Source organism: Microcebus murinus, chromosome 1 (genome assembly GCF_040939455.1).
Source record: "Microcebus murinus isolate Inina chromosome 1, M.murinus_Inina_mat1.0, whole genome shotgun sequence".
Lineage (NCBI taxonomy): Eukaryota > Metazoa > Chordata > Mammalia > Primates > Cheirogaleidae > Microcebus > Microcebus murinus.
In genome coordinates, this window is record NC_134104.1 from 62,425,747 (window position 1) to 62,449,484 (window position 23,738).

Consider the following 23,738-nt stretch of genomic DNA (forward strand, 5'->3'; position numbering starts at 1 on the left):
CAAATTAAGCACCACCCAATACAATGAACAGGTATTTTGTTTATATATTATAAACAATGTATACTATAAGTAAACACCTGTACCACACTATGTAATGGGGTATATCTTTATGTTCTGTGGATTGGGAAAATGAGATAAGTTTAATAAGTGATCTCTGCAGTCTGTTAGCAACATAAGAAATCTACAACATAATAGCAGAAGAAATGTCACCATATATGATTAAACTCCAAATGCATGCTTGCAAAGATGTATCATATGGATCCATCAAAAACTTACCAAAAAAGTATTTTATACTTATTAAACTGATTTACTTACCGTCTCAGATCTGTCTTAAAGATTGTTTGACAATGAAAGTGGTAAGCTAGGAAATGCACAGTATGTACACATAGGTACTGAACAAACTATAGTATGGAGATAACTGAAAATTTAAAATGTTTGCTAAACAAAGACAGTGAAAATAAAGTTAATTGTACAGATGATCCTTGATTTATGATGGGGTTATGTCAAGTAAACCTATAGTAAGTTGAAAATATTATAAGTCAAAAATGCATTTAATATATCTAACCTACCAAACAACCTATCTTAGCCTAGCCTTAAATGTGCTCTGAACACTTACATTAGCCTAAAGTTGGGCAAAATCATCAAATACAAAGCCCATTTTATTAAAAAGTATTAAATATCTTACACAAGTTATTGAATAATGCACTGAAGTAAAATAAGGAATGGTTGTATGGGTACTTCAAATACAATTTCTACTGAATGCATACTGCCTTTGTTAAGTTGAACCATGGTAAGTTGAAGACTGTATTTGAAAGCAAAGGAGTCAACCATTATATCTTTGCTTTAGTTGAAGCAAAATTCAACTAGTCTAAAGATATCTCAAACTGATTTGGTATATGCATTACGATAAGATTTAGGGGCTGTTTCCTTTAATTGGTGGTCATAAACTTTTATAGTAGGCATGTAAATGATGACTATGACTCAATGAGTTCCAGATATCAAGATGACATTAAGGATCATGCTGTTTTCTCCAAAGCTGCAAAGTTCCATGAATAAAGGATACCAACTCAGTTGAAGATGAATCTCATAGGGTTTCTCCATTATTATACTCCTCCCAGATATGGTAATATGATAGTCACCCATTATCTGCAGAGGATAAGTTCCAAGACCCCCAGTGGATGCCTGAAACCACTGATACTATTGAACCCTCCATATACTGTAATTTTTTTCTTACACATATGTACCTCTGATAAAGTTTAATATAAAAATTAGGCACAGTAAGAGATGAACAACAATAGTTAATAATAAAATAGAACAATTATAACAATATACTTTAATAAAAGTTATGTGAATGTGGTCTTTCTTTCAAAATATTTTATAGTACTGTAATTATCCTTCTTGTGATGATGTGAGATTATAAAAAGCCTACATGATGAAGTTAGGTGAATAACATAGGCATTGTGACATGGCGTTAGGCTACTACTAATGATCTGACGATACGCAGGAAGGAGAATAGTCTGCTTTGAATGGAGTGGAAACACTGGACAAAGGGAGGATTCACATCCCAGGTGGGATAGAGCAGAAGAGTACAAGATTTCATCACGTTACTCAGAACAACATGCAATTTAAAATTTGTGAATTCCTTATTAACAGAATTTTCCATTTAATACTTTCGAACTGTGAATGGCCATTAGTAACTGAAACCATAGAAAGCAAAACTGTAGATAGTGGGGACTATTTTGTTAGTAGTAGTAATAGTATAGTAGTAGTAATAATATTAATAATGCTTTGACTTAATATAAAGATTAAATGTGGTAATGAATGTAAAGTGCTTAACCCCATTCTCTGGCACGAAGTAAGTTCTCATTTAGTGGCAGCTTTTATGATTAGCAATAATTTCCCAATATTTTAAAATGTAGAATTTTGAGGAATCAGGAATTCACTGATCTCTTTGTCTAAATTATACCACAATCAACTATCAGTTAAAGACTAGGAAAACAATTATTCACACAAACATTTGTAATAAAATGTGACTCTTTTAACTTCACAGAACTGCTTTTATTTACTAACAAAAGATTCTGTTATAAAACAACTGAAAACGACTGATTTTTCATAGTTCTTGTGATTACAGAGAGATATGACTGCTTAAAAGACATCAAAATCACAGAACAGTAAAAAGCAAAAAACATTCTCTCCTTTTGCCCTCCCCTAATTCCAGTCTCTATTGTTGAAAATTTGGAGGTCCTTCTAATTCTTTTCCTACTGGCACCATAAGAAATCAAGTCATATACTTGGCTATAATAACATATCAAAAGATTCTTTGAATCTCATTGTGATCTACCTTCAAATTTCTTATGTAAAGTTTCTGTTACAGATTTTACTAGCTATTACTAATCATGTAAGAGCTAGCTACAATGATATCTAAATTGATTAATTATTGCTAAAACTAAATAGTTTAGTAAAGTTGTTTTAAAAAGAAATTAAACTTTAATTGCCTTATAACATCTTATTATTACAAATAATATAAGTATCAATATGTTTAATGTCAGGCTTTTCTAGAAGAGATATACCCAAATTTAAAAGGCCAATTACTAAAACTATGGAAGCTGCACTGAAATTCTATCATTGAGAGGTGGGGTTTTGACTAATTCTGTCCTAAAACTTTTCCATTAAAAAGCAATGGTCAAATTATTACTACAGCATATACAGATGTTTATGGTATTAAACTGTATCTCTAAGAATGTTAATACATTTAAAATCTTAAAATTCCACAAAATGATTAGTTTCTTTAAAAATTTTTTTGTGATATTTTAATCCAGAAATTAAACTTTGGATTGAAGCTCACCTTCCTTTACATAAAATTTAAGTTTTATAATGGGGGGGGGAATATTAGTAAAATTCCCAGGTTTAAAACTTCTTAGATTGCTTCAACTTCAGTCCATTTGGAGAATCTGGGGGCTATTTTTAATTCATATAAGAAAATTAGGCCAGGCGCGGTGGCTCACGCCTGTAATCCTAGCTCTTGGGAGGCCGAGGCGGGCGGATTGCTTAAGGTCAGGAGTTCAAAACCAGCCTGAGCAAGAGCGAGACCCCGTCTCTACTATAAATACAAAGAAATTAATTGGCCAACTGATATATATATATAAAAAATTAGCCGGGCATGGTGGCGCATGCCTGTAGCCCCAGCTACTCGGGAGGCTGAGGCAGAAGGATTGCTTGAGCCCAGGAGTTTGAGGTTGCTGTGAGCTAGGCTGACGCCATGGCACTCACTCTAGCCTGGACAACAAAGCGAGACTCTGTCTCAAAAAAAAAAAAAAAAAAAAAAAAAAAAAAGAAAATTAATGATTAAACTTTGAGAAGCCAGTGAATCATGTAAACTTCTTTTCAAAAGCAATAATATATCATTTTACCTTAATGATATAATGTAATTCAGCAAATAATCATACAATGTGATCTATATAGTCATTTAAAAATATACTGCTTAACGTGGGAAATATCCAAACTTAATTTAGTTTAAAAAAAGCCTGTAAAACACTAAGAAGGCACTTTTATTTAAAGAAAAAGTATAGTATATCAAAATATTTACACAAGCATTTTTCATGATGTGCCAGAAATGATTTTTTATTGTTTTTTTTACTCCAGAGCCACTGAAATCATGTTTTTATCATTCTATTTGTGTGTCTATGTGCACTTTCTTAGTCTTTTTCATTGAGAATATAAAATTATAGCATATATAATTATTTTTAAAAGTTATTAAAAAATATTACCTTCCCCAGTATTATGCAAGCCTTTAGAGAATGTTCTTTTCTAAATAACCCCACTGTTATGACTGATTGCAGAGCTGCCAATGGATTGCATGAATATATGTTTGCAAAATTTATGGTACAGATTTTTCCAAAATGTTTTATTTTTCATCATGCATATGTAGGACCACATCAGATATATCTTAAGGTTATTATGACTACCATACCTTAAGGGAGAATTTAAGAAAAAAAATCTTATTATCTGAGAAGCCCCTAATGAGGAAAATCCAAGCATTTTTTGATATTCAGAGGTCAACTGGCATAATGAAAGGATGATCAGATAATCCAGTATATGAAATTAACTTCAGAAAGTTTTTCATGTTTAGAAATGATCTTTCATGACTTTCCATTCTATTCTGTCTTATATTTTTAACTTATTCTGAAGATAAAGTATTTGAATTTTATCAAAATATTTTGTAAAAGCCTTCTTATTAGAAGAGACAGAGGGAGATTAAAAATGTTAGCTAGAATGAGATAAAATTAGTTCAATGTATAAAACTGTGTTACTCATGCTGTAAATTACTGGCATGGACTTCTGAGCCAAAAAAATCTAACAACATATACAATAACCACACTAACTTTTCTTATTAATTTCCAGGTCATTCCAAATTCAGGAATGGATAATGGTCTAGCAGCTTAATTCAAACCTTTGCTGAAAATTATTTTGGTGCTCTAAGATGTTAAAACAACAATAAAACAAAGTCCTTGTTCAGAAAGTTTATAAAATAGTGAGGCAAGTCTAACGCATTAAAAACTTCATGAAGCTTACTATATAATTATCCACTTTCATTTTTGCTTAAACTCAAATTCTGAGAGAAGGCCATCTTTTTTTTTTTTCCACTGGAGGTCAGCCACCCCCAGATGCTCCAGAGGAATATCTATGAGATTTTCAAGGAAGAAAATGGAAAGAGAGTAGAAAAGAATAGTTTAACATGGATTCCTTAGTCACCATAAAGACTAAAAGCTCATGACTATTACCTTAAAAAACTTGAGAACAGAATTGGGTATCTATGAGACCACCTTTATGAAAAACTCAAATCTACATGAAAATATTTACTTAAGATATAAAATGTCTTAATAACATTAAACTCAGAAAATGAATATATTCAGCTTTTCTTTTCCAACTTAGATTAGGAAAACTGCAACAGTTATATCAGCATTTGTTATGCATTTTTATTTCAATTAGATTTCCTATATATTCAACATTTAAGGAATAGATATTAGCAATAGGACCAACAGGATAGCTACATTAAACATACACAAAAGCAGCTCCTATGTTTATTAACCTCCCTGCAGATTTAGAGCTATACTAAACACACACAAACATGGATACTCACACAAAATAAAATGTCTATTAACCTCCATGCAATAAGATTTAGAGCTATACTAAACACATACACACACACACACACACACACACACACACACATACACACACCACAATGTCTATTAACCTCCATGCAATGTGTAATATCGGGTAAATAAATGAGTAGTAAAGTAGTACTGGTATGCCATCTATCCTGGGCAGCCAAGGGATATGGAAACTAGATATTTCAAAGTGCCCTGTGATGCTTGGAAACACTTCTGATTCCATTATTTTATATTATCATCAAAACATCTTATAGACAGTGAACTTGGAAATATAGTAAGATGATTAACTATATTCCTTAAGTATAAATATGATATGACAAGATCCATAAGTGACAAGAATGTTTTGTTTCAGAGTTAGCCTACTACTACATATTAATCACGGACCAATTTGCAACAAATATAAGCCCTAAATGAAAATGAACTATCAATAACAAACTGTCTCTACCAAAATCTATTTAGTAGGTGGCAGAAACCAATATTACCAGAAAATGGAATTACAAGGACTGACAAAAAGTAGTACAAAAAAAGGTCTAGACTTATATTGTGGCAGGCATGAGATATGGACTTATCACAGATGTTCATGTAGTTTCCTAAGCAATTTTACTTGTATCATGTATGAATTAAAATGAATGACAAACAAAAAAAAATCACAAAATTCTAAAAAATAATAAAGAAATGATATAATACTAATGAGCTAAATATACATGGCAAATAGAATAGCAGCATGCCCAGAGAGCTATAGTATGGTGAACTCATCCGTAAAAGCTTGGAAATATAAGACATCCTGAATGGTTATACAAGAGCAGGGGTCAGGAAACTATAACCCACTTTCTGTTTTTGTATGCCCCATGAGCTAAGAATTGATTTTTTACAGATTTGCAATCAATTTGATGATAGGAAATACTAATTTTGAACTCCAATTACAAGAAATGTTAAACTCCCCAAAAGAGAACTCCATTCTTCTGATCAGTAGGCCTGTATTAGAAAAAAATTGTACTGAATTATTATATTTTGAATTTCATCAATGAAAAATTTGTGAAAATGTGTTTTCTCTTTTGTTATTGAAGTACCATATGACATCCTTTGCCTTTTGGCCCACAAAACCTAAAATATTTTAGTTAACTCTTTATAGAAAAAAGTTTGCCAATCTCTGTGTTAGATCATTACTTTAAATAATGGGGAGTGCACAAGATTTTAGGAAACAAAGAGAGCAAACTATTTAAACATATAACTTAGTACAAAAATCAGGAAGGAAGTAGTTCTGTTAACAAGATTAAAGGTTCAGTCTGAAACTAAAAAATGGTAACCAAAAAAGACTTCAAATACCATAGTGGTCTCAACTGCAAATCCTAAGAAACTGTACTGATAGGAAGATCACTGATCACACACTGGGCCTTTTCAACCACACTTGCACACACTGACACCTAGCAAAATCACCTTTGATTAAAACAAACAAACAAAAAAACCCATATGATACTAATGAGCTAAATATGGAATGAAGTATAAGAATTTTGAAATAACTTGATCATAGTCATGTGTTCGAATGGTGGAAGGTACTGAGGAATTATGGCTTAGATTAACAAAAACTAAAGTCAAGCTGTCCAAATACAGAATGGGCTGCATTCTGGCAATCTGATGCTGGAAGTGTTCAAGAAAACACTGGAAAACCATCTGTCAGGAATAAAACTAAAAGGCCTTTTCATTGGATGGAGGACAGAATTACATGACCTCTAAGGAGATTTTCAATTTTATAATTCTATGAAAAAATTTGAGAAATCACAAATAAAGGCCAAAAGCCAATAGGTATTACTGCTTTGGCCAAACTGAAATCTTAAAATAAATCAATCTAAAATGGTTAGTGAACAGATTTTCTAAAACAAAGAAACAAACAAACAAACAAACTGTGGCTTCTCTTTAAGATCTCAAATACTAAAAGTTTTAAAAATTACATTTAAAAACTCAATTAAAATCTCAGCTCTACTGTTCCTAAAAGAAAGATTAGATTAGAATTAATCTAAGATAATATTTTAAATCTGTTGTTGTTAATAAAGCATTGATAGACCCCAAATAAAGCCATAAGCCAAAATTCATTGTTTCATTTTATGAATATTGAATAAATACAAGTATACCTTATGACTATTGGGAGTAAGAGTATATGGTAGAGCAATAACAAATATCTTCTGCTTTTATTCAGCTTACATACATTTTAGTGAGCTTATACTCTAACTTTGCTTACAAAGTACTTTAAAATACATCCCTTTCTTGCATTGTATGTATACAAAGTAGCTTTTCTATGATCAAACAACAGAAGAGTAACTCAGCTAGGAACCAAAAGGCTGGGTGAGCTCTTATACTTGCTCTAGCTGAACTTGCTATGTGACCTTGAGTCACTTCCCCTATTTTTTTATGTTTCTTGTGTGTGTGAACGCATGCCAGTACATGTGATACATAGTATTAAAACAGCACCAGAATTGCTTATGGTTCAGAAATTGATTCAACTTTCTCACCTTGATTATTTCCACCAATTGATCCACTCCACTGTCCCCTGGAAATATTGGTTGTCCTAGCAACAGCTCAGCCAACACACAGCCAGCAGACCATACATCTCAAGAGAAAAGAAAACAGAGACTTATAACACTTTGCTGCTCGAATGAAGAATATTTGTATAAATTTTTTAATTTTACTTTTATCACAGGGTAAATATCACAAGGAAAAGAATGCATAACAGAGAAAAAATTCATAAAACTTCCCTAATGCATTTTAAAATTAAATGTTAAATTTACTAAAGAGAAAACAAGGGCAATAGAAATATTCTAATAAGGGGTAAAGTCTATTATTATCAAACATCAGATATTCAAGTATTCAAATAAGAAGACAGAGAATTATAGTACCAAAGTTATAGCATGACTACTTATAATACTTACAAAAAAGTCAAAGCAACAATCTCTGCATATTAGTATGTGCTTACTGAGAAGCAGCAAGGATTCAATCTCCCATAGACACTAGGATTTAAGATACTGCAAATTCTGAGGAACATTTTTAAGATTTTAAATGGTGGACTTTTATGTTGTAAGTTGAGTAACAGAAAAACGTGCTTAGATATATGATAATCTTTAAATGCAAAGGAATGGCAAATATAGAGGAATATATTTTATTTCATAAACTATAAAATTGACTTTGAAGTCAAACTGGAAATCTCAATGCCAAGAGAAAACTTTTAACAATAATTCAATTAAAACATTTTAATAACTTAATAAATTTAATAAACTTTAAAAATAATTTAAAGCATACATCCTAGCTTGATCAGGATAGTCCTGGTTTATAACTATTGTCCTGGGGTAAGTATTAATAGCACCCTCTCTCTCTCTCAAAAGTATTACTACATTGGAAGATATATTACATGGTCACTCTATTTAAAGTCCACTATTAAGACTTCTTCAAGGAAAAGGCTGCTTTTCAGTTTCCAAATTTCTGAGATTCCTAGGTTTTCTATTTACCAACATTCAAGTGTTTTAGGGAGACGAACATAAATCATTGCTGTGCTTTCCTATTTACTAGCAAGGAAGGAGAAGAATGGTGAGTATGATGGAAACAACAAATAATTTAAGAACTCTGATATGGTGAGATATATTATCAACAGGAACTGGAAATTGCTGACCTAGAAAAATGACACAGTATTCATTTAAGAAACTCAAGTTGATTTTGTCCAGTTCCAAGTAATGATAACCAAGACACCAATTTTGTAAAAGTAGGCCAAGAAAGTCCTACTTGATATGTTAGGAAATTGCTAAATGAAGTAAATATGAAAATGTGCCAGGGCATCTTTACTTTACTCAAAGCCAACACTAACTCTTATAGTTAACTGGAAAAGATGTATCTCTTTATTCATGGAAATGCTTTATTTTGATGTAAGTTTTAAAATATCGCTTTCCTAGCTAATTAGAAAGAAAAGTAATATGCACTCACTTCTTTGCTCTATAATAAAGAATAATTCCTCTTAGAAGATAAGGTTGAAAAAATTGCAAGGGAGTAATTATATCTTCATAAAAAAACAACAATGGGAAATACTTTCATAGGCAACATTCAGCTACAAATATGGAAAGCAAAAAGTAAAACATCAAGGAATACTGCTGCCTAGTAGTTCAAAGAATACTGCTGCCTAGTAGTTATCACAGAAAATTTATAATCAAAAGATACAGGTAACAACTATACTAGTGGTTCTTAACTCATGTTAAATCAAATTACTAAAAACAAGGTATATATCACTCTCTTTCTGGAAGACACCAAAACCTGTTAATTCACTGGACAAATGGATGACATTCTCCAAATAGAATAGAACTTCCACTAAATACAAGGTACCAAAAACCCCAGCTATTTGGCCTATTGAATTTTAGTTATTTAGGGTTTAAGTCAAAATAGCATTCTGTTTCATACTTATCTATAATTCATGGTAAAGTGATTTTTCAAGACCATATAGTTTTAACACACTTCACAGGTAAAGAAATTCATGCATGATACAGTTAAATACTTGTCCAAGCTAAAGCTATTGAATAGCAGAGTTAGGCCTGGAACCCATTCTCAATTCCCAATCAAGACACACCACTATCTTAGACACTGTCTCATTGTCATAGAATAACAGTGTCTTCCAGAGCATGTAAACTCAATTCCTTGTTCTAAAGAAGTCTTTTGTTCTCATTCTGCCATTGCTCAGTAAGACAATATAATCAGAGCCATCAGCTTTAGCTCTGGTTATATCCAATCTAGTCAGAATGATATACTCTATCATTCAAACATTTTTGTTAAAAACATTTCCAAAACGTACCTATTAGTATACTTACAAATCTCTCTGTTTCAGGTCTGTTTACAAATCTTACACAGCAATAAGAGGCAAGTATCCTAACTCTAAAAAAGGCAGCAAAATCTAGGCTTGTTAGGGCTCAAAAGACCTCAGTTTATTTAAACATTCCTTAACATGTTAGATGATATAGTTACGACTCTTTTAGAAAAATCAAACTGCCTTTATTTTAGGTGAGTCTGGCACAACTCACCTCAGTACCTTGTATACAGATAATCATTATGACGCATTTGAATAAAATATAAAGCAGCTGGAAATTCAATGACATCGCCAAGACAAATGGCTGAAATTTGCTCTTGGGGAAAAGTTAACAAATATCACAAAAAGAATACCATCTCACATTTCTATAGTTCTTTTATTAACATTTTATTTAATCCTACAGCCACTCACAGAGATACACAGAACTGTTAGTAATCTCCACTTTATGCCAGGAGTAAACATGGAATTCAAACACAGTTTGACCACAAGCAAAATATTTTTTGTACTATTTCTCATTTGTCCATTAACATATGCTACATATCATAACCTTGATGACACTTTGAACACTACGAAAACGTTATTATACTCTCTATACTGTAGTACAGCATGTCTCAAACCGTGGTCTACAGAGCCCTGGGTACTCTATATCTTTTCAGAGGTCCTGGAGGGTAAAATTATTTTCATAAGAATATATCTTTTTCACTGGGTTGAAATATGCACTGATGGTACAAAAGAAATGGTGGGTAAAACTGCTGGCCCCTGGCCAGGCGCAGTGGCTCACGCCTGTAATCCTAGCACTCTGGGAGGCCAAGACAGGCAGATTGCTCGAGGCCAAGAGTTCGAAACGAGCCTGAGCAAGAGCGAGATTCCGTCTATACTATAAATAGAAAGAAATTAATTGGCCAACTAATATATATATAGAAAAAATTAGCCGGGCATGGTGGTGCATGCCTGTAGTCCCAGCTATTAGGGAGGCTGAGGCAGTAGGATCGATGGGCCTAGGAGATTGAGGTTGCTGTGAGCTAGGCTGATGCCATGGCACTCACTCTAGCCTGGGCAACACAGTGAGACTCTATCTCAGAAAAAACAAAAAGCAAAAAAACTGCTGGCTCCTTGACAGAAACCAAAACACACTTTGGCATTTTGCCCTTTGGCAAAATAAAAATGGCAATGTATTTCTGTTTAGGGTGTCTGCTTATTTCAGAGAATTTCTACTTGTACCAAAAAGGCAAAAACGGCCCCATTCTGTTCTGTTTTGTTTTTTCAAGTTTTCTGTTACTATGGGGCTTATTTGGTTTGTTATTTGCATGCTTTTGTTTGTTTTTGGACTAGGGAATTGTCTTCAGAAACAATATTATAAGAGAAAAATAATTCTGGGCTCCACCTGCATATCTAGACTAAGGTTGCTCACTGTTTCTCATCTTTCTATTCATGGCCAGCTGACTTGCACTCTCTGTTCACTCCTAGCTAGGGAGCTAAGATGACAGTAGGAGAGAACGTCAATGAATATTAAAACTAATTGTTTCCATTCAATTTCTTCTATCACTAAACATCTTGAGTGAAGACTTCTATAGAATTAATGGGTTTAGCACAACTACTAATGATTAAGGCTGATTTGAAGTAAAATAATTTAAGTATTACATTGTAAAAGTGTCAACAATATAACCATCCTTTCCTTTTAATAATTTAATGAAATAACATTATTAATTAACGAATACTCCAACTCAGAAATATTTCAGGAGGATTTTAAATAAGAAAGTAAAAAAAAAAGTGTACTCAGGATTCATTTGAAACCTTATGGTAAACACAAATGTATTAGCTTTATAATGCTTTCTAATAGTGCAAAAACTAAAAAGAATAGTTAGTATACCTTACATTCTAAAAGGTAAAATTTGAAAAATTCTATACAGGCACACTTCAGAGATATTGCAGGTTTGGTTCCAGACTACTGCAATGATGTGAATATCCCAATAAAGTGAGTCACACAAATTTTTTGGTTTACCAGTGCATATTTAAAACATGTTTATACTATACCATAGTCTTAATATTAAATGTGTAGTAGCATTATGTCTAAAAACAAAGTATACATATTAACTAAAAAATATTTTATTGCTAAAAAATGTCAACAATTATCTGAGCCTTCAGCAAGTCATTATCTTTTTGCTGGTAGAGGGTCTTGCTTCAATGTTGATGGCTGCTGACTCATTGGGCTGGTGGTTGCTGAAGGTTGGGGTAGCTGTGGTAATTTCTTAAAATAATACAACCATGAAGTTGCATCGATTGACTCTTCCTTTCAGAAAAGATTTCTCTGTAGCATAAGATGCTGTTTAATAGTATTTTACCCATAATAGAACTTCTTTCCAAACTGGAGTTTTTCCTCTTAAACCCTGCGTGCTACTGTATGAAGAAAGATTATATAACATTTTAAATTCTTTGTTGTCATTTCAACAATGTTCACAGCATCTTCACCAGCAGTAGTTTCCATCTCAAGAAATCACTTTCTTTGTTCATCTACAAAAAACAACTATTCAAGTTCCACACATGCTGTTAGCAGGGGTCAAAGGTCTGTTTTCTACTTCTGGGCAAAGCTGCCAGGGAGGGGCTGAAATGGCCACATTTCAGCCAAAAAGTCTGTGTGTGGAGGTGGGGCTGTCTGAGACCTGCAGTCTTAAGCAGGCCTCGCTCCTTTCCACCCTCCCCTATTCCACAGTTTCTCCTGGGCCTCTACCAGCAGGCAGGACCTCAAGCCAGTGGATCTCTCCTGACTGTGATGTAAGGAGGTTCCCTGCTCAGGATCACAGCCTGAGGTGGGAGCGTGGCCCTCCTGTGGGAGGATGGTTGTCCCTTGAGCACACTGCAGCTAGGACCCATTCTGATCTGCCACTGGAGGCAACACACACCTCAGTGGACTACATATCCGATAAAGGTCTGATAACTAGAATCTATACAGGACTCAGGAAAATCAGCAAGAAAAAAATCAAACAACCCTATGGTGGGCAAAAAGTGGGCAAAGAACATGAACAGAAACTTTCAAAAGAAGATAGACTAATGGCCAAAAAACATAAAAAATGCTCCACATCTCCAATCATCAGGGAAATGCAAATCAAAATCACAATGAGATATTACTTAACTCCAGTGAGAATGGCCTTTATCAAAAAGTCCCAAAACAATAAATGTTGGCGTGGATGCAGAGAGATAGGAACACTCATACACTGCTGGTGGGACTGCAAACTAGTACAATCTCTGTGGAAAGTAATATGGAGATACCTCAAAAAGATACAAGTAGAATTACCATTTCATCCAGAAATCCCACTACTGGGCATCTACCCAAAGGAAAAAAAGACATTCTATAAAAAAGACATCTGCACTAGAATGTTTATAGCAGCACAAATCACAACTGCAAAGATGTTTAAATAATACGAGCGCAATCACTACATGAGTGGATCAATAAAATGTGGTATATGTATACCATGGAGTTCTACTCAACCACAAAAAAGAATGGTGATTTAGCACCTCTTATATTATTCCTGGATAGAACTGGTGCCCATTCTACTAAATGAAGTATCACAAGAATGGAAAAACAAGCACCACGGGTACCATCAAATTGTTATTAACTGATCAACACTTATGTGCAAATATAGTAGTAACATTCATCAGGTGTTAGGCAAGAGAGGGGTTGGAGGGGATGGGTATATTTACACCTAACGGGTGCAGTGTGCACCATCTGGGGAATGGACACGCTTGAAGCTCTGACTCAGATGGGGCAAAGGTAATATATGTAACCTAAACATTTATACCCCCGTAATATGCTAAAATAAAAAAATTTAAAAAAAAAAGCAACTCCTCAAATTTGATTGTAAGATTGTAGCAATTCAGTCACTTGAGGCTTCACTTTTTTTTTTTTTTTTTTGAGACAGAGTCTCGCTTTGTTGCCCAGGCTAGAGTGAGTGCCGTGGCGTCAGCCTAGCTCACAGCAACCTCAAACTCCTGGGCTCGAGCGATCCTTCTGCCTCAGCCTCCTAAGTAGCTGGGACTACAGGCATGCGCCACCATGCCCGGCTAATTTTTTTATATATATATCAGTTGGCCAATTAATTTCTTTGTATTTATAGTAGAGACGGGGTCTCACTCTTGCTCAGGCTGGTTTTGAACTCCTGACCTTGAGCAATCCACCCGCCTCAGCCTCCCAAGAGCTAGGATTACAGGCGTGAGCCACCGCGCCCGGCGAGGCTTCACTTTTAATTCTAGTTTTCTTGCTATTTCTACCACATCTGCAGTGACTTCTTCCATTGATGTCTTGAACCTTTTCTTTCAGTTATCCATGAGGGTTGTAATCAACTTCTTCCAAGCTCATGTTCATGTCAAGTTCTGACCTCCTCCCATGAATCATGAATGTTTTTAATGGCATCTAGAATGGTGAATCATTCCAGATGGTTTTCAATTGATTTTGCCCTGATTCATCAGAAGAATCAGTACCTATGGCAGCTATAGCCTTATGAATGTGTTTCTTAAATAGTAAGACCTGAAGGTCAAAATTACTTCTTGATCCATAGGCTCAAGCATGGATATTGTGTTAGCACAAAAAAAATTAATCTCCTTGTACATCTCCATCAGAACCATCAAAACTCTTGGGTGACTAGGTATAATGTCAATGAACAGTAATATTTCAGAAAGAATCTTTTTTCTGACCAGTAGGTCTCAGCAGTGGACTTAAAATATTTAGTAAACCATGCTATAAACAGATGTACTGCCATCCAGGCTTTATTTTTCCATTTAAAGAACACAGGCAGAATAGATTTAGCATAATTCTTCAAAGCTTTAGGATTTTCAGAATGGTAAATGAGCATTGGCTTCAACTTAAAATTACCAGCTGCTATGAAAGTCCTAGATATCATCTTTTCCCAATAGGAGGCTATTTCATCTACCATGAAAATGTTGCTTAGTGTAGTCAACTTCAATTATTTTAGCTAAATCTTCTTCTTCTTTTTTTTTTTTTAAGAGACAGGGTCTCACTCTGTCACCCAGGCTGGAGTGCAGTGGCATGATCATAGCTCATTGTAACTTTTGAGTTCCTGGGTTCAAGCAATCCCCCTGCCTCAGCCTCCTGAGCAGCTGAGAGTGCAGGCACTTGCCACCATGCCTACCTAATTCTTTTTATTTTTTGTAGAGACAGGGTCTTGCTATGTTGCCCAGGCTAGCCTCATACTCCTGGGCTAAAGTGATCCTCCTGCCTCAGCCTCCCAAAGTGCTCCGATTACAGGCATGAGCCACCATGCCTGAATTTAGGTGGATCTTCTGGATAACTTGCTGCAGCTTCTGCATCAGCATTTGTTGTTCACCTTGTCCTTTTCTGTTATAAAGATGGTTTCTTTCCTTAAATCTCATCAACAAACCTCTGTTAGCTTCAGACTTTTCTTCTGCTGCTTCCTCACCTCACCTCTTTCTTCTTCCTCACCTCTTTCAGCCTTCACAGAATTGAAAAGATTTAGAGCTGTACTCTAGATTAGGATTTGGCTTATGTTGTGGCTGGTATGATCTTCTATCCAGACCACTAAAACTTTCTCCGTATCAGCCACAGGCTGTTTTGCTTTCTTATCATTTGTGTGTTCACAGGAGTAGCACTTTTAATTTCCTACAAGAACTTTTCCTTTGTAGTCAAAACCTGGCTGTTTGGTACTTGGCTTTGGACATGCCTTCCTAAGGTTAATCATTTTTAGCTTTTGGTTTAAAATGAGAGACATGGGACTCTTCCTTACACTTGAACACTTAGAGGCCACTGTAGGGTTATTAAGTGGCCTAAGTTTAATATTGTTGTATCTCAGGTAATAACGTAGACCAAGAACAAGGAGAGCAATGGGGGAACGGTCAGTCAGTGGAGCAGTCAGAACACATACAATACTGATTTAAGTTTACTGTCTTAACAAAAATCATGGTTCATGGCATCCCAAAACAATTATGACAGTAACATCAGAGTTTACTGATCACACATAGCAGATAATAATGAAAGTTGGAAATATTGTAAGAATTACCAAAATGTTACATAGAGACACAAAGGGAGAGTACATGTTGAAAAATGTTGCCAATAGACTTGCTCAACACAGGGTCGACACAAATCCTCAATTAAAAAAAAAATGCACTATCTGCAAAGCACAATAAAATAGGGTATGCTTGTACATTTTTGCATCTCAATCTTTAACAAAAAACCTCCATCTTTCAATGGAAATAAAAGTACAGATGAGTAATACCAAATTACTGAAATCAAGATGCAATTAATAATTACAAGCATTATATTCAGATTCAGTACTTACCTATACTAGAGGTATAATCAGTGGCTCCAAAGATCAACTCTGGTGCCCTATAGTACCGAGAACAGATATAGGAAACATTGGGTTCTCCTCGGACCAGCTGCTTTGCACTAGTAGAAAAAAATAAAAGGCAGAAATTCTTTAAATCTAAACCTTAAAAGAACCTAGACTGCTATCATTCACAGTATCAAATGTTTATCTAATATTCATATCATTCCAATCATATACAAAAAGAAATAATGAACCATAACTATCTCTGACAAAAATAATGTACCATTTTATCACATTGCTCTCCAAAAATGAAAAGTAATTTTTAAAGAAAGCATGTGTCAACTGTTAACTAAGGAAAAAGAGATAAAAAAAAAAAAATCACAAAAAGATAAAAGTTGAATTTCTTCTGATCCTGTTTCCCAAATTCCACCTCTAAAATACAAAAAAGAAAGGGCAGAAAAGAAGTACCTCTTTCCATCAAAAAGCATGCTAATAGTTAAGAACGAATATCCCTCACTCAATGTGTTTCTTTAAAAGAGGTGAGAAATTGGCCACTGTTCATTTGACTTCGGACTAAGGGTGAATATCTCTAGACTTACAGACCCAATCTGTTTTATTTTTCCACACTTGGTAAATTTATTAACTGTTTAAATATTCATTACCTAGGCCGGGCGCTGTGGCTCACGCCTGTAATCCTAGCTCTTGGGAGGCCGAGGCGGGCGGATTGCTCAGGGTCAGGAGTTCAAAACCAGCCTGAGCAAGAGCGAGACCCCGTCTCTACTATAAATAGAAAGAAATTAATTGGCCAACTGATATATATATAAAAAATAAGCCGGGCATGGTGGCGCATGCCTGTAGTCCCAGCTACTCGGGAGGCTGAGGCAGGAGGATCGCTTGAGCCCAGGACTTTGAGGTTGCTGTGAGCTAGGCTGACGCCATGGCACTCACTCTAGCCTGGACAACAAAGTGAGACTCTGTCTCAAAAAAAAAAAAATAAATAAATAAATAAATAAATAAATATTCATTACCTAATAAACTGCAAAAAGATAGGCCTTTAACTTTAGGACAGAAATGATTCAGAGCATATGAATTCTAAATCTGCTATGGTAAGTTTAATTACATATTTTCTTATTTCAATTTTCCTTTACTTTGTAGCATATATTTTAAACATGAAAATAAATTACAATTAATTTCTTTTGATATGTCTCAAGATAACCTGAAGACAACAATAAAGTGCTGTAGAAGCTAACCAATTTGACATACAATAACAAAAAAGATAAATATAGGAAATAAACATGTAAAACAAAATCAAAACAGTACAAAAGGAAGTGCCAAAAAAGTAACAAATGTTGAGGTAAAGATACAGGAAAAGCAGGGTAAGGACAGATGAAAGCAGTCATAAGGATTTCAAAGTCTGGGCTTTCTTTCCTTCCATTTATGAGTCAATGATAATTCTAACCTTAACATGTTTTTCTTCATCACCATTTTTTCCACCAGTACTCTCCCCAAGTACTGACATACAATAATCATTTCACATATTAATAAACATTAATCCTTGTTTTTAGGCTGCATGAAATTAAGACATTTAGTTTTCAGCATAATTGATAAGAGACCTTTCTATCTTTTAAAGGACTTTTTTTTTTGGTAACAAGATAGAGTCCAATTATATAGTTAGAAAATTCGCTATGAGACAAAATGTTAATATTGGAACCTTTGTAACGTGTAGGTTTTTTCGCTAATTGATGGAGCTACCTTCTTTCTCTTACAAATAAGACTGGCTGTAACTTCTGTCCATTACAGTAGTCACATATAGCCTTGTTCCTTAGGAAGCCCAACTAGTCCTTTAGCTACTTCCAGGTCTTGTTTCATTCAATAAAGAATTACTAAGAAGAGGATAAAAACTGTTTTGTTCAAGTTACCACCAACCTGGTACTTAACAGTCCAAAGTATCTCCCAAATTCTACTTGCCCAAAAACATCTTCGTTAAAAACAAAAAAGGCAGCTTTGTTATCAGGAGAGTTTGTAAAAACAGTTCATTGAACTGTTATCAAACTAGTAAAATCCTTATTCCAAATTTATTATTATAACAAAGCTATTTTATGTCCCAAGAGAATGGGCCGTACTAACAGTGTTTTGACACTATGGTGAGAACAGAAACTCTACTAACCTTGGTGTCTCACAGTCTTTTTACAGGCCCGACCAGTCAGTCTCTCTCAGTGGGGAAGGCACCCCATAACAATAAAACTCATCTGATTTGGGCAGTGTTTCCTACAGATAACAAGTAGTAGTGCTTTGTTTCAAGCATCAAATAGAGTTTTGATTAAATATCTTTCACCCTTTTTCTTAAAGATCAGGGGACAGAATCATGGCCTGCAAAGTGAGTTGGATCCTGTGACAGGTGCCTGAAATTAGGAAACAGTAAAATGAGAATGGTCTGAAAGAGGACATAATATATTACTAAGAATTAATTCATGATAGAATATATTTGCTTATTTTTGTAAGGACCTCTCTTAAGAGAAGCCTGTGGAAAATATAAGCTTTGTTAAATCCAAAATTCCAACTGTAGGTTGATGCAAAACCATTACAAAGAGGTAGGAAGACAGATTTTGTCAAGTGTGGGTCAATATGTAATCTATAGAGCTAAGTTTAAAAGAATTTGTAATAAGGATGAAAAAAATTAAAATGAAGAGAACCAAGCTATGCAGAGATGTCTTAGGGATTGAGAGGAGAGAGATTACTTTGGGTGATTACATCAGAGAGGAAGTAACAGGGTGACTGCCTGAGTTACATGGGAATATAGACTTGACTGCATGCTGAAAGGTGAAATCAGAGAGGCACAAGATACTGAAAACTAAGGAAATAGGATAAAGTTTTCCTACAAACTACAACCTCACAGCGTGTTACCAAGGAATGAGTTTTTAAAAGCATAAAATTTTCTGGAATTTGCAGAAAAAAAGGGAGAACAACAGATTATAGTGCAAAAGGAAGAAACCATTGCTAGTATTTTACCTCATCCCTAAATCAATGTTAATTTTGAAGTTAAAAGGATATACAGTAACATACAATTTTTTAAAGATTAGTTCTCACCAAAAAAAGGAGTACAGACACATAATATAAATTCAAACAATATTAAAGTATAACCAATGAAAAGCAAGTTTCCCAACTACACTATATTCCCAAAGTTTCTCTTCCCAGGGACAATCAATGTCATAGGATTATTATATCCCATTCCAGAAATAAGCCATTTATATATCTGTATGCATATGGTCACACTCTGTATGCTTTTAACATATAAAAGGTAGCATCCTAAACACATACTTTTGACCTTGCTTTTTTTCATTTAATATTTCCTAGAGATCATTCCTTTTCAGTTCATAAAGAGTGGCCTCATTCTTTTCATGGATGTATGTATATTACATTATATGAGCATGTACCATAATTTATTTGGTCATTTTCCTACTAATGGATATTTATAAATAATGCTAAAAATTCCTGTATATACATTATTCTTGTAAATTCTTGTAAATGTGTATTTCTAAGGAAATAATTCCTATAAGTTAAATTGTTTGATGAAAGAATATACGCATTTATAATTCTGACAGAAATTTAAAAAACTACTCTCACAAGGAGCTCACTAGTTTATACTCCCTGAGTTAAGGATTACAGTGTTTAGACTGACACTGTAGAAGAATATATTTAAAAAAGGATGGGGTGGGGGGGGTGAAAGGAAGGAAAGGGCAGGAGAGGGCGGGAAGAGAGTAAACTTACCTTCCAAAGTCACACAGTTTTAAGACAGCTGTATCAGGATCCAACAAGAGGTTCTGTGGTTTAATATCCCGATGGCAGATTCCAAAGGAATGGATATAGGCTAAACTTCGGAACAGCTGATACATATACAACTGGAACAGTAAAAATTAATTAAATACTTCCTATCCCAAACAAATCAGAATCCTTAAGCAGTAAATAAAGCAATAGATTCGCAGAACAGGTGAAATGCTGTGGATTGTTAGCACTTAATCTTCTTTAACAATTTTTGTGTCATTTCTATATTAATTAGCTATTTCTATCTGAATTAGCTAATGAAAGTGTCATTAACTATAAGTAATATTCCCACCATCCTTTAATAATATTAAAAAGAGAACTTTACAATGTGCTTTATAACTTTTAATTTTACTAACATTTCACCACAAGCCTACTAAAAGGGACTTTTTATTCAAAACAGAGATGAAAAGCTCAAAGAGGTATCCCCAATCATATGACTAATAAGTAACAACTTTGGACCAGAAGCCAGGCATTCTGATTTTTAAGTTCATCATTCTTTCTAATATATCAGGCTGCTTAAATGTGAAAGTACTTCCAGTGTCATCTTTAGAATCATTTTTCTGAGATATTAGCCTGCAAGGTTACTGATACAGAGGCTTTAGAAAAATCACAGGTCGAATGAGAAAACCTATATTCAATGACCTACAGAGGCATCAATAACCCTATTAGCATTACAATTCTTCCTGCTAGTATCCTTCAAAAATAAGTAGACTTTAAAATGCCATTTTAAAACAGATGCCTAGATGACTTCTGACATCATGTTAAGAAAAATATTTTTTGAATTTTATTACCAAAAAAGATACATTGAGAAATTGGGTCTGCATAGAAGAAAGAATCAGACTCTTGACTGGGGAAGGGAGGGGCTTTCTGGAGAAAGTATCTTAAACCTCTGTTTATCTCAGGGTCAGTGTTCTGATTCACTATTAAATTTTTCTGACCACTTATCTTCTACTATCTATCCTAAAGTTACACCATGGAAAATATTTTTGAAATGATTTAAACCAAAGATACAAATGTCTTAGTAAAAAACAGTAACAAAAAAAGATAAAGGTCAGATGAAGCACTGGCATATGGCACCATCTTTAGAAGCTATTATTAAGGCTTAGGTTAATTAAAGTTAACATGAAACCTACTTTCCTTCAAAGAGGCATGGTGAAAATGCAGACAGTTGACTTTTAGTACATCCTTAATGTTAATTTGAACTATAGCTGGAAAAGTTTAAACCTTCTTTAAAATCAAGTATGACATAAAATATAGAGATAAGATCCTCAATACGGTGAGCACTTTGCCAATGAAGCTAGAATTAAGGCATTTAAATATCCATATAACTTTTTTTAAAAAACTTCATAGTTCTATTATTGTATTATTGCTCACACAATCAATCTCTAAATCCTAAAGTTACTCCAAGAATTTAACTCATTACCACTAAGAAAATGATCTCCCATAAGAAATTGAGTTCACAGACATAAATTTACTAATACAAAGAGAGATTTTACTGTGTCAGGGCATTAATATCTAGCTCAGCAAGAATTAGTGAAAAAAAAATTTCTTTGTAAAAAATGCTTAAGTGTTTGCATGACATTAATTTTACGATGTCTTTTTACTGTATTCTTTTATCTGAAAGATCTACTCCATCTTTGTTCTCTTGAAAAGTTTCTTTATCTTGAAGTCAAGATAAAGAATGAAATATATAATTTAATATCTTTTTGTTATTGCTTCACTTTGTAAAAATGTATTTAAAGGAAGGCTGAGAGGCTTTCTATGATGGAAAGATAACAAAAGCAATAAGAAAAACAACTTATCACTTAAATGTATCACTTAGCACCTAGAATGCCAGGCACTATTCTAAGTGCTTTACATGTATTATTTCATTTAATCCTTATAATAACCTTATGGAATAAGTACTCCTATTATTACCATTTTAAATATAAAGTAACTGAGGCAAAGAGAGATTAAGCTAACATCACACAAATAATATTCTATAGTTGGGTTAAATACTCCTCTTTTAGTTACTATTTCTTTATTTTGCCATATTCTTATTCTATTAAATAAAAATATAATCATTAAATAGCTTAATGGCTAAATAAAAGACTAGAATGATTAATTCTTGGACATTCAAATATATTTAACACTTTTGAAATATAACACATTTATTTAACCTGTACTAACTGCCAAACCAAGAACATTTCTACTCATTAGTTTACTTAATTCTTTCAATCACTCTGAGATACACATTATCCTCATTTTTATAGAAGAGGACATTGAGGTTCAAGGAACACAATTTGAACACAGTTACAAAGTGATTAAATCTAACTCAAGCTGAATGTCCTCTTCTCTGTGCCATAACATCTGTTCAAACAAGTAATAGGATAACAATTTTGTTTATGGCTCACAAAAATGCATCCCATTTTCTTGGGTACTCAGACCCTGTCCTTACACATATCTTAGCAATTAAAACATTTAAGTTCACAACAATGATTTGCTAGTCATTTGTTTTAGAACTGCATTTTAAAACTCAGTTCTGAAAAATGCTAATCAGAAAAGCAACAGTGCTCAAAACCTTTTTAACTTGTATATTAACTATCATAAACTACAAAATAACCAGTAGCATATATTAAGGATCTGCTATCCTAAAATGACAATCAAGCACTACAGTAAATTCATAGTAGAGAACTGTGTCTTAGTTTCTACTATCATCAATTTAACCGCAACCTCAACCAAGTTTTGATAAGCCAAACAAAACTGTACTGGAATCAGAATTTTATTCCTAGCACTGAATGCAACAGGAATCCTGGAATCTTTGCCAAAATAATCTAGCTACCAAAAGTCCTAAGAGAACTTCTATTATTAATGCTTCTGCTTTGTGCACCTTTCAGTCCATTATTGTGAAGTTAAAAATTTTAATATGTAGAACTTCAAAACTCTAGTCATAAGACATTTAGAGTCTATGTCATTTTATTTTCTAGGGTCATTTCTATAAAGCGTAAAATACAAAAAAAAATTATTTTAATATCTATTTTAATATCTTTAATTTTTATAACTTTTAGCTAATTTTCACAATGCAAGAGTTAACAAAATAATCTGTTCCTAATCATCTACTGCACTTTTATTGGAATTATACCAGATAAATACCTAGCCACTCTGCCATGAGTTCTATCAAATAAACAAGATGGCACTGATATTAGATACCAAAAATTAAATAGCACTTTGTACATATTTAAAATGACCAAAAGTTTAAGCTACAGCTACAGATATAATAAATACATAAATAAACAGCAATAAAACATTGAATTTGAACTTAGAACTATATTTTACAATTTTATATTAGGTTGGTGCAAAAGTAATTGCAGTTTTAGCATTTTTGACATTTGCTGTTTGATATTGGAATACATTCTTAAATAAATGTGGTTATGCTATACAACATTTTACTGTACATTTCTCACTTTATGTTTTTTTTTGGCCAATGACATTACTTGCTGTTTATTTTATATTTATTTTAGACTATAGAAATGATGCTAGACAAAAAGCAAATTCAAGTGGTTTTCTTATTCGAGTTCAAAATGGATTGTAAAGCAGCGAAGACAACTCACAATATCAACTACACATTTGATC

General features: G+C 33.6%; 1 protein-coding gene across 2 annotated transcripts in view; it reads right to left on the reverse strand.

The window, feature by feature from the left end:
* Window positions 1–23,738, reverse strand: part of GSK3B (glycogen synthase kinase 3 beta) — a 204,110-nt gene that overhangs the window by 63,154 nt on the left and 117,218 nt on the right. For both annotated transcript variants that reach the window (XM_012780574.2, XM_012780573.2), the window contains exons 5-7: window positions 20,073–20,203; window positions 16,317–16,423; window positions 7,682–7,779 (exon numbers count right to left, since the gene is read on the reverse strand). In XM_012780574.2, the coding sequence (XP_012636028.1) occupies window positions 7,682–7,779; window positions 16,317–16,423; window positions 20,073–20,203 (336 nt within the window). The remainder of the gene's footprint in view (window positions 1–7,681; window positions 7,780–16,316; window positions 16,424–20,072; window positions 20,204–23,738) is intronic.